The 18,904-nt window shown below is 38.0% G+C and overlaps 1 protein-coding gene across 1 annotated transcript in view; it reads left to right on the forward strand.

Moving 5' to 3' along the window:
- The window catches only part of nphp4 (nephronophthisis 4), a 188,119-nt gene that overhangs the window by 60,148 nt on the left and 109,067 nt on the right, over positions 1 to 18,904 (forward strand). Inside the window, exons 7-8 of the mRNA XM_037684334.1 lie at positions 10,913 to 11,097; positions 14,830 to 14,965. Coding sequence (XP_037540262.1) covers positions 10,913 to 11,097; positions 14,830 to 14,965 — 321 coding nt within the window. The remainder of the gene's footprint in view (positions 1 to 10,912; positions 11,098 to 14,829; positions 14,966 to 18,904) is intronic.

The following is an 18,904-nucleotide window of genomic DNA, read 5'->3' on the forward strand; positions in this document are numbered from 1 at the left end:
TCCATCCATCCATCCATCCATCCATCCATCCATCCATCCATCCATCCGTTATCTTTACCCGCTTCTTCCTTTTCGGTTCACATGGGTCACTGGTGTCCATGTCCAGCCATCACTGTGCGAGAGGCGGGGGACACCCTGGTCTCCAGTCCATCACAGGGACACACAGAGACAAACAACCATTCACTCTCTCGCTCACACCTAGGGACAATTTAGAGTTACCATCCAGCCTAAAATGCATGTTTTTAATCTGTGTGAGGAAACCCGAGTACCCAGAGATAACACACACATGCACAGAGAGAACATGCAAACTACACCCAGAAAGCCCCCCCGACTGGGATTTGAACCTGCTCCCTGAGAGGCAGCAGCTCTACCAACTGTGCCACCGTGCCGCCCTGTTTTATGAACTTGTAGCAAGACTTTTGGCATTTTTGTAAATTGATTTATAGAAGTCATTCTTGCATGTTTTAGCCTAAACTCATTTATCCTTTAACAAATTGGAAAATCTTTGAAGATTTTCAGTGAAAGAGTAAAAACAAAACAAACAATCATTCATTTAGCATAAGGTAACACAAAAATGGTTATAACTCAATAGATTTTACAGATACTGAGCTAAAATGTAAGTTGTTAGTAGCTGAGAGTTGTTCACAACACATTCTGCATGTCAGGCCATCTCGGCACATGAGATTGTGCGTAATGTTATTCTCAAGGTTTGCATCAGACAGATCATCCAGTGTAAAATAATTGCCACATCTTTCATGCGAGTTCATGAAGCCATGAACCACTCGTTGTGGCTGCTCCTGCCGAAGAGAGCAGCCAAGAAAAAGCTCCAAAAAGTAATTTTGGCGCAGAAGATTAAAAAGACACTTCTCCCAATCTTCTTCAGTATCAAAAAATATTATTATTTGGTTTATTTTACACCTTGTTTAGGGGTCCAGCTTAAACTTTAGCATGACAGATTTTAAAATAGATATTATTCTGAATGGGGGAAAAATAACGACAACACACGTAACAGAGACAGAATTTAGGAGATGCAATGCAAAAACAACCCTGAGTGCTCTGAATACAAAATACTGAACACCAGGCATGTCATTTTATCCACACACAGGTGTGGATTAAAGGCATGGACAATTAGGATAATGAAGTCTGTTCACTACCCAAGGACTGGCAGTGCCCCTGGCCCCTGGAGATGCAGCGGGTCAAATTGCTCATGAGCTTAGAGAGTCCTCATCTCTGCAGAATTTGCCAAACTTGAGATGATGTGAAATTGCCAGTGGACTGCAAAATGGAGAAATGTGGTTTTGATCAATCAGATGAGAGCTTTTTATGTACATCTGAATTAATGGAAAAAAAAAAGTTTACTTTAATGTCTAATGCAATATATTATTTGATTGACTGTGGCGTTGATTATTCAAAACAATCATATTTGGCACACTTTGTCTTGAGGTTTCTACATCCTTGTTTTAAGCCATTTCATATAACTTGTTCTCTCATTTAATGCTGTTAGTGTAACGCAATACATTATATTGAAATTATCAGAAAATCTGCATTGATTTCTCTCAAAGTTCCATAATGAGGCTGCAGATGCCCATTTCTTTTTCACCTGCTATTTCCAAATTTGCTCAAATCACTTTTCTTTTTCAGCAGTTCAATTATATTCAGATGACAGTGTCCCCTGCTAAATTAGTTTTGCTTACTAATATTTCATCCTCACTCCTCTGTCTCCCACCTGCCTCGCCTAGGAACTGAGCCGGCAAATTAAATCCGAGAGAATTTTGGTTTTTAATATGTGATGATAGTATTACACTTTACGGATTTTAATAACAAAGTTTAACCTTAAACTTTATATGTTCTTTTTTTTTTATGTAATCTTGGACTTATTTTGGAAACTGTAAAGACTGGATTTAGAAACAAACCATCCATCATTGCACTTTATGCATAATAACACCCCCCCCCCCCTACTCTTTTTTTTTTTTTTTTTTTTTTTTACTGTGGTGGCTTTCCACCTTATGTTGCCTTCTACTGTTGCTTAATTTAGTTTTCTCCACTTTATCTCCTAGACAGATTTGAGAAGAAAATTGTGGGTTTTTTTTTCCTAAAGAAAAACTAATAAGTTAGGAATTTGTGCTTTAAGAAGTATTGCTTTAATAGATTTCTATCCTACTTGCTCCTAATAGGTTTTATGGCCATGGGTATAATTATCAAATATATAAAAATAAAAAAAAACAACAACTTACAAATAGTTTTTATTTTTATTTTCTCTAAAGGAAAACGTAACACATTTTTTTACTTTTCTTTGAACTGACCAAAACAATAATAATAAACTTTAACCATCCATCCATTATCTTTAACCCCTTCTTCCTTTTCGGGTCGCGGGGGTCACTGGTGCTCATGCCCAGCAGTCACTGTGTGAGAGGTGAGACACCCTGGACAGGTCACAAGTTCATCACAGAGCCACATAGAGACAAATGAGACTACAAAAAAAAAAACCCAACATCTAAGTTAAGTCAGATCCTTTGGATGATTTCTGTTTGTTGAAAAGTTTCATTTTTCATCCAAAAGACTTCGTCAGTCTAAAGAGCCACAACAAACTCAGTCACATAAGTAACACAATCACATAGTGGGCCAACCAGTTTGTTGATGATAAGATGGTTTCTGGAGTCCGCCCTCTTCCCCATCGACTCCTCTGAGGCAGCCATGGTCAACGTAGTTCCAAACATCAAAGTTCATGTTCAATAATCCAGGTAAAAAATCAAACAAATTCAACCAATGTTTCAACAAAAACAAACCGTTTAGATGACCTGACTTAACTTTGTTGTTTTTTTTACCTGGATTATCGAGCATGGACTTTGATGAGACAAACAACCATTCACTCTCTCATTCACACCTAGTGACAATTTAGAGTTACCAGTCAGCCTAACATGCATGTCTTTGGTCTGTGGGAGGAAACCAGAATACCCGGAGAAAACCCACACATGCACGGAGAGAACATGCAAACTCAACCCTTAAAGGCCTCCGGCTGGGATTTAAACCAGAGCGACCTGCTCACTGAGAGGCGGCAGCTCTATCAACTGCACCACTGTGCTGCCCTAAACTTTAACCAGTTATCTCTTATAGTCCTCAATTTGCTGTTGTGAGTTTGTAGTTTTGTAGCATTCGTAAAAATATTTCCTGAACCGCTCAATGGATTGTAACGAAACTTTTAGAGAGGTACCAAAAAATGAGCAAAATTAAAAACTAAACTAGTATACCTTGAATAACTGCATTTTAACCTCCACTGTTCATGCTTTAGTTTTATCTAATGATTATAAATGACAGCAATATGGCTATTTTGATTAAATCATGTAAAAAAAAAAAAAGTTTACAAGATTTATTCCATATGCAACCCCATGTAATTTTGAGTGCAATCGTATCTCGTGAGATATTTGCTCTCAAAATTTGTGCTGGGGATGACTTTCATCTGCTACCACACCAAATGTTAGCTCAGTATTTATAAACATTTCTGAGTTATTGTTATTTTTCTATTTTATAAAGTCAGTTGAGTGTGGCAACCATCTTGAATTAGGTTGACTCCAAAAGTAGTTACCATAATTTTAGATTTTCATTCAATAATTACTTTCTGGTTTTAATAAAATCTGTCCAGTGGTTCTTGAGGTGGTTTGCTAACAGACACACAGTGTTGACAGTTGCTAAAGTTTTAAGCAAATATGTAATGCTACGTGTATCCCTCAAAATTTGTCAATGAAATAACTCTCAGCTACAACTACAGCACATTTTAGCTTGGTATGTAAAACTGGTGTTATAGTCATACTTGTGTTTTTTAAGGTCCCTTTTAAGGTAGCCATCTTGAACTGGGATGACTCCAAAAAAGTTATTTACATGTACATCCATTGATTACTTTCTGAAGTTGTATTAAAATCTGTCCAGAGATTCAGGTGATATTTAGCTAACACCACAGATAAATGATCCCACACACAAACAGGCAAGACTTTAATGTCCTTTAGCTGTCTACAGTGAATGATAATGACTAACTCACCATTTAGTGAACAAATAAATAGCTTTATTGTTGGTTATATGTTGAGAGCTGAATCAAATGTGTGCCTGTACCAAGATCAGATATTCAGATGTCATGTCATGGCAAATATCAGAAATGGGATTAACAAAACAGTCCAGTAGACAACAAGGTTTTATAAGTATAACAACGGAAAGGATACACCCATGTTGTGCTGGTGCACTCATCAGTCAGTGAAGTCCCTTTTCTGTGACTATAGAAATGGAGGATAATTTAACTTTGGGACCGTTTCATTGTTCCCTTTAAGCTTCTTAGCTCTAAAATATTCATATTTCAAGCAAAGGAGGAAGAAATCTGTGACGGCAATAGACAGCAGCAAGAGGGGGAAGAAAAAGGATAATATGCATGATGGGTATAAAAAGAGAGGAACTGACAGAGTGAGAAAAAAAGCAATGTAATAAATGAAAGAGAAACTTGAATGAGAGGATGGATACAGGGAACAGAAAGCAGCACGTTACTGAAGCTGTCTTATAAACAACTTTTTCTCTGTCTGTCTTTTATTTTCTGTCTGATACACTTCAGGGCAGACCCATCCAACAAAACATAAAGCCATTTTGCTGTCATCCTTCACAGGCTACAGTGAAGAAAAATAGAAAAGCAGACAGACTGTGAAAATATACGCATGCATTATGATCCGAATGTCACTGAAAGCAATTATTTACTTATATCCTGTCACTCTTGTGCTGATAGCTGCTACTCTGTCAGCGTGAGACAAAAGATAATGAAACCTTTTCCTTACGCAACTGTACAAGTTACAACAATTTCATGATGCAAGAATAAAGATACCTGGAATAAAATATGCTGCTGAAGCTTTACCTTGATAGAATTCTGTAGCCAGAATGTTCTGGCTGCTTAATTTACCATGTCCTGTTTATGCTGTACATATGATCTTATGTACTCATCATTTTTTATCTCGTGTATCAGACACGGATACATTTGTTGGTCCTTTTCCTGCTCATTGAAACAAATTTTCATGAAAAGTTGTTATTCATTTGACTGCTCTCTTCTTCAGGGGTCACTACAGGGAGTGGACTCATATAAAAGATTTGGCAATCATTTTACACCAGATGCTCTTTTATTAACGCAACAGTCTCAAGCCTGCAGCCTTAAGATTACAAGATCAGGATTACTTTTCATCCAACGTTATTTAAAAGGCACTGTGTAGTTTTGTTTGGTTTTGTGCTCCACGTTAAACATTGAGGAGAAAACGTGAAGAGAGACAGGTGAGCGCTGTCTGTCGACTCAGAAAGACGACTATAGATAACCATGTGGCTGCAAGGCCATCTCCAGCTTCATGTTCTTGTCTCCCCAGTCACCAGTGTTATTAAAAAAAGTGAGACATCCAAAACATGAATGCAAAAGAGAATGCAATCCTAGGTTAACAGATGAATCGTGCAAATTGTGGAAAAAAGCCAAGGAAACCATCTAAAACCATTTAAATTGAACACCAAAGTCAAGTTACGTCACTTTCTGGCTGCACCATCAGTGCGGTCAGTATCATGGAGGAAGACCCAGGAGGTTTGCAGGTGAAGGTTAGTCATTTAGGTCATGATCAATAAAAAAAAAGGTTAAACAACAAAACTATTGGACTTCTATTCTGAAGCTTCTTCTTATTCTGGAACATCTTAAGCTTCAGAATAAATGTCCAGTTGTTTTTGTTTTTTAACTTTTATTTGGAAGACCCAGGAGGGCTCCACTTTTAATGGAAAATCACAAAAAGCCAGTCATGAGTTCTCCAAAAATGCATGCTGACAAGACAAAGTTTCTGGGACTGATGATACAAAATGGGACCCTTTAGGCCACTAACATCTGTTGCGTTTTTAATTATTGTGCAGAAGTACCAACAAATATCTCTGTACCAAAAAAAAATCTCTATATTATATAGGCAATAAAATCAAGTTTGCACAAATTAAACTGAATACAATGGTAAATTCTGCAAACATACAAAGCCATGTCATCTGTAATAAATGACAGAATATTGGAATCCATATTTAGGTTTTGCTATTCTTTTTGCAATTAGTGTTGTTTTGTCAAATAAAAACATCTATAAAACTCTTCTCCCACAGCTGAACTTTTTGGCTTTGAAGAATGCACAATCAGCAAAAGGGGAGATAATGTGGAAAAAGCATGAGGACTTACAAAAAGATCACAAGTTTTACTTTGTTGCACTTCCTCTGGCTTTTATTCAGGTTGAATTCTCTGAGCCATGGACTTGAAGTTAGACTATAAGCTTTCCTAGAGATAGTTTTCCAATGGCAAAGAGGAAAAGGGAGAAAGAAACTATTTAAGAATCTTATTTTATCATCATGAAACTTAGATTTCAGATTATGTGTTGGTTGCAGCGTGCGGAAAAAGTAAAAAAAAAATAAAGGCAAGGAGAAATGACAATAAAAAATGAGGGTAGGTAGTTAAAAAGGCAGAAAGAGGAATGGTGCATAGATTGTAACATGAGAGCAACAGCAAGCAGTGATAAATGTGGGTTGCTTGGTATCTAGGCAAGCTGGGCTGCTGCTCCTGCTGTTGCTGCCTATAGAAAAGAAAACCTGTCTGAATTGATATGCTAATTTGATTGAGAAGCTGTGGGTGGATATGGAGAAGGATTTAAGCTGCAAGGTGGGACAGAGAGCAAGAATAACAATGAAAAGAGAGACAACTAATGGGAGAGTGGGAGTAAAAGACGTTGTGAAGAGAAAAAGGAGATTGAAATTAAACAAATGGGAGGAAGTGGGATAAGAGGAGTTTAAGATGGTGTTGAACTTTAGGGTTAGAATAGAAACTTTACTGTCAGACATTGAGCTGTCAGTAGCATTAGACATAGGAGAGCAGTCGGACTGCACCACTACTCTTCAGAACAATCATTTGTTTTTCAATTATTGAAAACATTGAAATCTCATTTGGGGGCTACGGCACAGCACAGCAGTCAGTGCCGTGGTCTCATAATCCTGAGGCTGCAGGTTTCTTCCCAGGTTGCATCAGGAAAGACATCTGACGTGAAACAATTGCCAAATTTTTCACTTGCTGTGGTGACCCCTTTAGAAGGAAGCAGCCAAAAGACAATCAACACCTTTGATAAACTCATTTAGACAAGCATCATAGGACTTGAGCCTATATTTACTCCAAAGCTGTCTTCAAATTTGTTACTCATTGTTCCAAACCTCACATTGGAAAATGTGACAAAAGGGTATGATTATAAAGTCCTTACCCTGATCATTTAGTCCTTACCCTGAGCATTTATAGGAAACATAGTTTCCATGTTTGCAGACGATACAGCAGTGGTTGGATGCATCACAAACAACAAGTCCAGCTAGAGGAAGGAGGTGGAACACCTGGAGATCTGGTGCAAAGCGAATAACCTTCACATCAATGTGAAGAAGATGAAGGAGATGGTTGTGGACTTCAGAAGGAACAAACACACCTACGTCACCCTGAACATAGGAGGATTTGTGGTGAAAGTGGTCTCCAGCTACAAGTACTTGGGTGTGCACCTGAATAACAACCTCAGCTGGGGCCACAACACCACCAGCCTGATCAAGAAAGCTCATCGGAGACTCTACTTCCTCAGGCGGCTGAGACGAGCTGGTCTGGGAAGCTCAGTCCTCACCTCCTTCTACAGGTGTGCAGTGGAGAGCATCCTGTGCTCCAGCATCAACGTGTGGTATGGAGGCTGCACAGCTGCAGAAAGAAAAGATTTGCAAAGAGTGGTGAAGGCTGCACAGAAGTCTGTTGGAGTCAGCCTCCCCACCATCACAGACATCTACACCTCCAGATGCAGGAAGGGGCCCACCTGTATCATGAAGGACCCCACTCACCCAGCACACACACTTTTTGCCCCGCTCCCCTCAGGCAGGAGGTTGAGAAGCATTAAGTGCAGAACCCGTAGACTGAGGACGGGGGTGGGGGGAGGGGGGGGATTTGGGGGGAGGCATCCGTGAGTCCCCTCACAGAAAATTTTGAATAACAGAGATGCCATTTCCTGCATTTTGGTGTATTTTAACGGGTTGTTATACATCAACATTTACCTACATTTGTAAACAATAAAATTACTATTTTGGAGAGGAACAGGAGTTTGTGTGTGCAGCAGCTCCGATTCTGTCACGTGTCCTAACCCCACTTTCCCCTCCCCTCACTTCACAGTTCTGAGCTGAACTCTTCTCCGCTCCTGCTCCAGTCTCATGGCACTGTTTGAAGCACCTGAAGGCTTCTCTGTTGTCCAACTAAAGACAATCCATCCATCCATCCATCCATCCATTTTTTTATTAAAGTAAATTGGACTGTCTTTTTGACATTTTGATCGCTGTTGTTATTTTGACAAATTAGCGCCGTTGTTTTGAAACGTGACATAATGCGAATAACGCATCAAACATTTCTCTCTTTGTATTTTTAATTTATTTTTTTACAGTAAGCTTTTTTTTAATTAATTATGTCTGAAATGTGTCAGCAGTACAGACACCTGCTGATATTGTGTGCGCGCTAGAGCTGTCTGGAGATGTTTCTGTGTGTAATGTGCACTGTCCATAGGGCATGCATTTATTCTGTTGAATAAATGATTGTTTCTGTTTCAGGGGTTTGAGAGGAGGGGAGAGGGGGTATTTTTCAGTGTGCAGTCCCACTGACTAGGGACAATATTTGGAGAGGAGGAGGAGAGAAGGACTCTACACAGAATCTCTGTGCGTAAGACCATCTGTCCCTCCGTCCTCACACCCCGTCTAGAGGCTCCTCTCCTGCTCCTCGAAGGAGCGTGTAGCTGGTTTGCCGCATGTGCTGCTGCTGGAACATCCACTGCACAGACTGGGCCCACCGAACTAAGGGCAACGTCTCCTCTCGTTGTATTTTTTAATAAATAATCAAAATAAAAATGCGCAATGACTTTGAACTTTTAGGGGCGGAGCTGCCGGATCCGAACAAAGAGTTTGCCGGAACAGAACGGGTCAAAATGAGAGAGTTCCCGGCTCTTGTTCCGGCAGGATCCGGCTCAGATTAACCACTGGTTTTACATTATTAGTGACTAGCATATATCTTAGATCTTTTAGCGTACCATTTGGCATTCGTTTAACGCAGGGGTGTCAAACTCACTTACAAACGGGGGCCAAAATTAAAACCTTTTTCAAAACAAGGCCAGTCTCAGAATCTACATTAACTCAAGTTAAGTACCCAACTCCTTTCTTGATCACAGGTTCCTCAACAAGAGCTCGATTGGTCTCATTTGATGTTGTCTGTTGCACTTTTGGCATCTAAATAAAAGATTACTGAAAAAATTTAAGTGATTAAAGTATTTTTCATTTAACATATCATCTTGGGGGCCAGATGAGATGTCAACAAGGGCCACATTTGGCCCTCAGGCCTTGAGTTTGACACATGTGTTTTAGCGTATATCTTAGTTTATATCTTAGATCCGTATTTACTGTTTCTTTTTACACTTTACATTTTTGCCATTGTTGGATGTAACTGGGACCCTGTGTACACAATTTTGTTCCACCTCATGTACCACATGTGGTGAAATGACAGTGAAACCTACATGAACTTGAACTTTCACAAATAGAACAGACCACAGCTGTGCATCATTCACCATATAAAACCCTTTAATGGTGGTCTACTTTAGTTTTTCACATGTGAGAAACATTTTCATTGTAAACCAGCAACAGAACTGTTTGTTACTAATGTAAAACAAAAATACAGTTTATATAGCAAGCTTTGCAAACCCAAATATCAATGATCATACATTGATTAAATTAAGTTATTTACAAAATGTATGGACTGAATTCAACTACATCTTAAGAAAGAATAAAAAACAAATAAAAAAAAACTTTATGCAAACTTTAACTCTGCGTACATTTTGGAATTTAAATTGTTTTCACTTGTTAAACTTTGTTAAATTCGTGACGAATGTAGGCTTGTAGGAATTTTCATTATATTTTTTGAAGAATAACTATGTAATCACCAAGTAGTCAAAGTCTTTCAAAGATACACTTCTCTCGTCTGTACAGGGACAGCATTTACTGAAGAACATGACTCAGTTCTCTGTAATAGTGCACCATGAGTGGCACAAATGGTACAAGACCTCTGATGGTCAGTCTGGAAAAGAACACAATGACCTGACTGTTGGCTGAAAAGAAAATTGGTACAAACTGTAACCACTTTCTTTGAAATACTTAAGTAGAAAAATAGGATGTACTTTATTACTTTATTGGTAGTGACATCAGATGTAGTTTAAAATTTTAGTTTTAAAAATATTTTAATGCAATAAATCATAAATTGACTAACTATGCATTGGCAGTTTTTAAATATATTAGCTAAAATCACGAGTGCTGTTATTTTGTTCTGGCAGCCTTTAGTTTTCAGAGGGTTTTGCACAGTGGTGGAAAGTTGTTTGGTGGAATTTGTCCTCATTCAGCCACAGGACCAGTGCAGTAAGTGCAGTCGCAGTTGACTAGCAGAGTCTAAATGTGCTTGTTGGTATTGAGATCAGAGATCCAGTTGAGCAGACTAGGTTGGTATGAACATAACATTTAGTGCAAAAAAAAATTAAAATTACCATGGCAAAACGACCGAACAAGTTCTACAAATTTCAACCATACGTACCGGTACTGTAAAAAAAAAAACTATTGTAAGAACATCCTGATGCATGCTCAATAATCCAGGTAGAAAAATCTAAAAAAGTTAAATTTGGTCCTCTGGACATTCAAAAAAACAAAACAAAACACATTGTAGAAACGTTTCGTCTTTCATCCGAAAGACTTCCTCAGTCTGAGGTGCTGTGTTCAGCTCAGCTATTGTAAGAACACTTTGTGTGAACTACTTCAGATCTTTGTGTGTAACATACGTCTTATTCTCATTCTTTCTCAGAAAGAGGCCGGAGCAGAGGGTACGGAAAGGACAGTTGTCATCCAGGAAAGGAGGCTCCACGTTGGCGTGCACAATGGCTGGTGTTTCCTTGATAAACCCCAAGTGGTGGTGCTGGAGCCTGTTGCTTCAGGAGTTAGAGGGCGAACAGACAGTTCCTCTAAAAAGAGCACACTGGTCAAGGACAGGTGAGCACAAAGAACACGTATGTTTATAGTAGAGCTGCAGGGGATGGTAGAGCAAAATTTCAATGTCAGAAAAAAAACCTCACAGATATGCATTTTTTCTGTAGAGATTATTTTTGTCATATTTCATCAGGCTCTTCAGACACTGTTTCATTTATAGCATATGATTGAAAGTTTATCTAATAAAGTCAGCAAAAACTGTATTTTCAAAAAATCGTAGTGTGCAATAATGTATTTTATCTATAATAGTGGAAGATGTCTTGACAGAGTTTTTTTTTTTTACCTCATTCTTTTACACTTGTCTTTATTTGTTTTGTACTGATATACAGTACATTTCTTGTTTTACATGTTTGTCTTATTACTACAGTGTACTGAGTTTATAGTTCAAATGCCGTATCTGTTTGTTTTCTATTAGTGCTATTAATCCTGCAATGTAACCATTGTGGTAAAAAAAATACCTTCAGCAATGAGGATGTTCATTTCTGCAAATGACTTTCCAAAATGGTGCTGCTGTACAAACACAGGTGCAAACAGCTCATCTATTAAAAAAACAAGAGCAATCTAGCAGGAGCAGTTCAAATTAGCATCAAGTAGAGAACAAATAGATCTGATTTATATTACCAACCACACAACATCTGTTAGTTGTAGCAACAAAATGGTTCCTACAATAAGAACCTGCTTAATAGGTCAAAGCAGTCTTTTTTACATGCCACTACTGTTCATTTGATACATACACTTTTATTTTAATATGTTTTTATGGAACAATAATCTTCAGTTCAAGAATTCCACATTCAACTGTGTTACTGTTTGGGAATGTTTCAATATCTGAGAGCATACATGAGTGAGTAAAATGTTTTTAAAGCCAAAGTATATTTATTAGAATAAAAAAAACGGACATGCCCAATGGGTCACTCAGTAGCTGAATGTTTATGGCTGGGATATTACAAACATTTATGATTCAATAAACTAGTAGCAAATAGGAATGCTATGTATAGTGCAGCATTGAGATTTTTTGGTAATATTACGGTTCTTATGCACTCAGCTATTACCTCATTGAAGATACTGACAATTACGTCCCAGTTTGCAGACATTGTTGTGCATCAAATTAACCAACTAAATAAACATCAATAAATGTTCAAACAAAACTTGAAAATTAAGAGTTTTAGTGTGACAACTATTGTGTGACTCATTTAGTAGTTAGAAGTCTTGGATTGTTTAACTTTCATCCAGTCATTTAATTTAGATATCAGGGTTAATGATCGGTGTATTATGTATTTTTGTCCTGGAATTATACATAAATAACATAAATAAGGGATCCCTTTTTCTTCCCTTTATTGTTGCTCAGTACATGCACCTCCTCCACTCAGCAATTACTGCAACCATTTTAATTGCGCTCTAAAAGATACCCTTTTTCCCAGTAAATACTGATGCAGCAATCAGTGAATTTTATAGTGCAAAGTTTAGCAAGTCTGTCAGTGTAATCCCTTAAATTAATTACCAGCCTGAATGTTGCTCTATAAAAAGGAAACTCATATTTACTCTCACATCAGAGTCAGGTGCAAAATTCTCTATATGCCTTTAATGTGCTAGCTTAGTTATTAGCAAGTCGTCTTGTTAAGAAGTACTAACATTAAATTTTCAATGGCAAAACAGGGTTGCCCCAAATGCATTGCAATAGGAATACACTGAGACAAACTTTAAAATGTTTGCCAGGCTTTTGAAGTTGTCAAGCAAATGTGTTTAAAGAACAAATCCCCTTCTCATTTTAAGGCTTTTTCATTTTCTTACCAGTGTTCGCTTTATAATTTACACAGTGCGCCATACTGCACAGAATCCCACCCTCCACTGATGTTTCATTTCATGCAGGGAGACATAAACTGCATCTGCTGTTTCCCATTGGATTTACTGAGAGAAACAATAAATAATCTTGTAGATAAATATGCTTATTAGGAAGAAAGAACAATCTTACCTCTATCCCACTATAAACATACAATCCTAATAAAAACAACAACAACAAAAAAATCATAGATGATAAATATATATATAGTTTTTTTGTTTAAAATGTCAATATTTTTAGCTTCTCGGATCTTTTAACAACTATATAACATCTTTGACAAAATAACAAAACAAAAAAACACCAAGTTCTTTCAGAAATGTTGTGGGTTACGCCACAACATCTTTCTTTCTTCTGTAGCCACTGTTGTGGTCAAGCAAAACTGACCAGATCACAGAACCAGCAGCCATCAGCTTCAATTAACGAGTTGTGTGGGTGTATCAGCGAGCCATTAAGCAGAACTGCCTTGGTTGAAAAATATTCTATTTTTCATGAATATTAAGAAGGTGTACCATTCCTGCCCCTTTGTTTTCCTGTTGTTGATATCTACACGTCCCCCCTCCCCTTATACATTTCTTTTCAACAAGTTGCTATACAAGGTAATGCCACTAGGAATAATTGTGATACAAGCTCTATTTTAAGGCAGAGTTTGAGAATTGGGGCTGTGTTGGCTGCTGTTACAAATATGTAATGTTGAGTGGTGGAAGGTGTAAAGGGTATATTTTCAATTTTTATATTGTAATGTCCTAATTTTGATACTTTTCTATGCTCTGAGTTTGTCCTTTCTTAATGAAATCCACTGTGACGGGCATTAAGAAATGCTCTGGTGCTGACAGTGCTGTCTCCAAAGTACCTAATTGGTTGAAAACATAATACTGTGCGCCCACATGCTGTCACCGGACAACATTACCTGAAGCCACTTCACGAACTGAATGTGTTTTCTGACATTTTTCCACACATTTCTGTCATTGCGAGCGCTCTTATTTAAGCTGCGCCCGTCAGGGTAATTGGGTGGGATATTTCATGCTGCTTTTTGAAAGAGCAATGCACAAAACAGTTGAGGTATGAATCAAAAAAGACTATCAAAGGTAAATAAATAAATAAATCCCCAAAATACACTGAACCTCTAGAAAAAGACACACGACCTCTAAAAAAAAATGGGCACCCAAATCAGAATGTATTATGTTTGCTGCTTCATATCAAGCCTCAGGGAAGTGATGATTATGTATACGATTATATGGGTGTCTTACTACCATATAAAGGTATGCACAAACATTTAAATACACAACAAACACATGGCCGGCAATCTGTGCCTGATTACTGTGGTATATAACAATAATCATCATCATCACAACAAATGTTTTCCTTTTTTCTTCCTTCTTTCTTGTAAAGAAGACAAAAATGTTTGTTGTAAATACAGTTTGTATGATAACACCAGGGAAGGCAGTAATTATGGTGTTTGACTTTCACTGGTGCAGCCAGTCACAGCTGACAGTCTGCATTGCCGGTTGGTTCTCGACAGCAGAGAAAGGGACGGAAAAAGTGGCTCCAGAGAGTGCGTGAAGTGTAGAAATAAAAGGCACCCAGCCCCACCTCGTGACACGCTAGCGCTCCACAATATGCTCCCGCCTATGGTGTATGCAAACTGTGAATGACGAATACCAAGAGTGCTGTTCCAGTCCTCACACAGGAGGAAAGTGCTTGCCAGGGAACATTTAGTAAGCACTTGTAAATCTCCCAGTGCATTGATTTTGTTTCTTTTTTTTTTATTACACAATACAGATATATGATAAGCAATATTAGAACCTTTTACATTTAAGAAAAGAAATGTAATTTGTTAAGTAATGGCTTCATATTTTCCACACCTACATTACACATCCACATTTCTCTGCTTTCTCTAGCTCAGCAACGTCATCCCCCTCTCAGATGCTGGGCCTGCGTAGCAGCCTGGAACTCAGTCTGGCCAATGATCAGAGTTTGGTAATTGTCTTCCAACTGGAGTACGTCTTCTCTGCTTTGATAAGCCGAGATACTACGGTAAGAGGCAAATTTATCTTCTGCAGTTAGTCAATTTTAAAACCAAATCCTGGCCCACAGTCAAACTCTTGAAAAACTAAGGAGCAGCCAGAAAGCCTTCCTTCTATTAACTTCTTCTCTTCTTTGCGTAAAAAATCTGTCAAGCATATGGGCACAGAATCCAGTCATACTGTCTATATTTTGTGTTTGTAAATCAGACTGCGTAGTTATGAATTAAGTTTTGTACCCTTATAAAATAAAATGTCTGAGCATTTCTACTTTGAGCATGTGTAGATAGGTATTTGTAAAAATAATTATGCAAGTTACAACATTTCGTTTTAAGGTCTGTTTACAGAAACAAAGCAAAAAAACTACGTGTAAAACTCTGCGCTCCAATTCCCTAACTTACGTGTGAGATTCAACTTGCAAGTATAAGTTCAAGTTCAAGAATCTTTATTATCCCTAAGGTGTGACTTGTTTCACAGTCAGTAGGCACCCAAAACAGTCATACTATCTAAGACATTTTACGACATTAAAATAACAATATCGTAGTCCCGCGCTACTTGGCGGTTCGTTTTTCGTGGACTCGCTCTATCACGGTTTTTCAAAATAAGATTGGACATGACACACAGTTGGCTGATTGATGGACGAGCCACACGATCGGCAGGTAATTTTTAATTACAATAAATGATCTTGAATTATTTAGCACCTGCTGCACCTGTGTGCAGCGCCCACAGCTTCCAGTAGAAGCTTCCTCCTGCAGTGTGTCATATCTCCGCTCTGCAGCGGAGAAGTGGGCGTGGTCGAGAGTGCTGGCAGTCAGAGGCAGAGAGCTGAGATCATGACATTCTGTGCTTTTTTTTTTAGAGCGTTTAGAGCTTAAAATCATTGTTTAGAATATTGCAAGAGTGTGGAACGGGTTTAAAACCTACTACTTACTACTTGTACTACTGGATTACAACTTTTTCTACCTGGATTATTGAGCATGCATCAGGATACTTGTACTACTATTCCTACTTTGTGTTTTTTCACTTATCGCGGGGCTTTAGGGTACGAATACCCTGTGATAAACGAGGGACTACTGTACAGAAATCATCATTGCTCGTTGACAAATTATGATGCTATGCCCTCCTCTTGCACAGTGATAGCTGGATATGGGCACCACTGACACCCCTGACCCGAAAAGGAAGAAGTGTGTAAAAGATAATGGCTGCATGTTCGGTAGCGTTTATGCCGTCTCCCATCTTCAAAATGTACTACCCTTTCAGGCCCTGCAGCTCAGTAAAGTGCCACCCTGACAGCAAAACCCATCTGTTCTGTGAATGGATTGTTAAATTTGTGATTGACATGACATTGACCAGTCAGCTGAGAGGAAGAAACAATCAAATAATGATTTGCCATAATTTGTACTTGCAAGGTGAAACTCACGCAAGTTAGGGAACACGAGCGCAGTTTTACACGTAGTTTTTTGATCGCATCTGTAAACAGACCTTAACAAAACAAAACAAAAAAAGAATTTGTAACGTTTGTAATTATTTTCTACATATACAAATCTTTTTACTCGTACACATTCCTGTCTACTCATGCTCCAAGCAGCAATTCTCAGTCATTTTATTTTACAAGATTACAAAATGTAATTCACAACTACACAGTCAGATTTACCAGCAAAAATATATATGACTGGAATTTGTGCCCATACAAGTACTCAAACAAGTCTTCCTAAAGCTGTAAATATTGTAAAATACCTGCATAACTTCTATTCTTTCTTTTGTCTTCATGAGTTCGTCCAACTCCTCTATCATGTTTTATTATTTATTTATTTATTTTCAAGTATCACATTATTGCAGTATTTTACGCTTTGTTTAATTCATGGCTTACCTGTCATTTTCTTCCTTTTTTTTAATACTGCACTGTACATATGTTAATACTGCACTGTGCATATATGTTGTTTTTCATTGCTAATCATTTATTAGTGCTACTATTTGTAATAAGGGACGTCATAATATTAAAAACGTATACTACAAACCAATACACCATAAAATACAGTTACCAATACTACAAGAAGAATAATGACAAAATGATACAGGATACTGACGTTTTCTTCTAGTCTTACTTGTATAGATATTTTTAGGAGTAAGAAATGTAACTTTAATCAACTTTATGTATTTATTTATGTATTTATTTTTTGTCATCATGTCTTCACTGTTGACATGACTTTGCTACAAACAGACAGTTTAGAAAATGGACACACCTGTCATCCATCTCAGGAGGTTTTTAAGTTTAAAATATATGTGTAAATGTTTATTTTGTTCATACAAACTGAACAGGTTTATAAGAAGCATTTTGCAAAATGCCACAGGCAAATTGTCCCTAGAGAATAAATATTTTTCATTCATACTTTACCAATGAACAGCCCCTCATGACATCAAAAACTAAACAAAAACATAAAACGACGGTGGTAACTATGTGTGGGTGAGCCCTTTATGCATGCCGAGGTTGGGCTTTTTCTGTAATACTGCACACCATCTCAAATACAGACAGGTGTCAACAAAACACTGATTAAAAGCAGCAGAAAAACAACCAGTCAGAATGATGTGGAACATCTGCATTAATATATGAATTTCAATCCATTGCAACCACTTCACATACAACCTAATGGACAGTTTTCTGGTTTTTAGTTGTTGTTGGTTTTTTTTTTGTTTTGTTTATTTGATTTTCAGTGGATAGAAGAATATTCATTGAAATCACAGACATCATTTTTTAAATTCAAGTAAATGTGATTATTGGTATTTCCATAGCCAAACCTTATTTTAATTTATAAAAAAAAAAACAACAACCTAGAAATAGTTGAATAAACTCAGGAATCACCAAACTCCAATCAAGCAATAAAAAGCTGCTTGAGGACCCCTAAAGAGTGACCCAGCCCATCTTCAATGATAGTGTTTGTTAAGTTTAGTATGAGAATGACCCATTTGTGGGAAGGCTGACATTATATTCTGAATGTAAGCTTAAAATAATAACTGTCATGTTGAAAAGCGAGATTGACAGACAGACTGGTGCAGCATCTGCAGTATTGTGGACTCTGTGCTGGTCCATTGTGGTGAAGAGAGAGCTGAGCTGTAAGGCAACGCTCTCTGTTTACCGGTCAGTCACTCCTACCCTCACATATGGTCACCAACTCTGGGCAGTGACCGAAAGAATGAGATCGCTGGTACAGGTGGTTGAAATGAGTTTCCTCTCAAAAGTAGTTGGACTCTTCTTTAGCAGTAGGGTTAGAAGTTGGGTTATCCAGGAGAGACTTGGAGTAGAACCACTACTCCTCCACATCGAGCCAGTTGAGGTGGTTCGGGCATCTGGTAAGGATGCTTTCTGGGCACCTCCCTAGGGAGGTGCTTGGGGCATGTTCAACTGGGAGGAGACCTCTGGGATGACCCAGGACATGCTGGAGAGACTACGTCTCTCAGTTGGCCTGGGAACTCCTTGGAGTCCTCCCAAAAGAGATGTCTGTGGAAAGAGATGTCTGGGCCTCCCTGCTCAAGCTGCTGCCCTCGAGACCCAACTTCAGAACAATGGAAGATAATGAACACTGATAGATAGATGGATGGATGGATGTTTACAGACTTGCTCTCAGTGTGTTTGCTCAAGCTAAAATAAAATTTAGATTTTGGGATTCTCATGAGGAAACCTGTGTTGCTCCTAAATGTCGGTTTTGTTGACAAGGCGTGTCACATAAAACTATCATGCTTTCAAAAATATAAATTTCTTGTATTAAGAAAAAGTTCATTCATGTTGAAACATTATTATTATATAACATTTTAGTATTCTATTGTTAAATTATAATAAAATATTATTACATAATTTATGTCCAAGACAAATTTCCACTTGGGGACAATAAAGTATCCATCCATCCATCCATCCATCCATCCATCCACCCACCCACCCACCCACCCACCCACCCAC

Source organism: Nematolebias whitei, chromosome 11 (genome assembly GCF_014905685.2).
Source record: "Nematolebias whitei isolate Nwh7 chromosome 11, NemWhi1, whole genome shotgun sequence".
Taxonomy (NCBI): domain Eukaryota; kingdom Metazoa; phylum Chordata; class Actinopteri; order Cyprinodontiformes; family Rivulidae; genus Nematolebias; species Nematolebias whitei.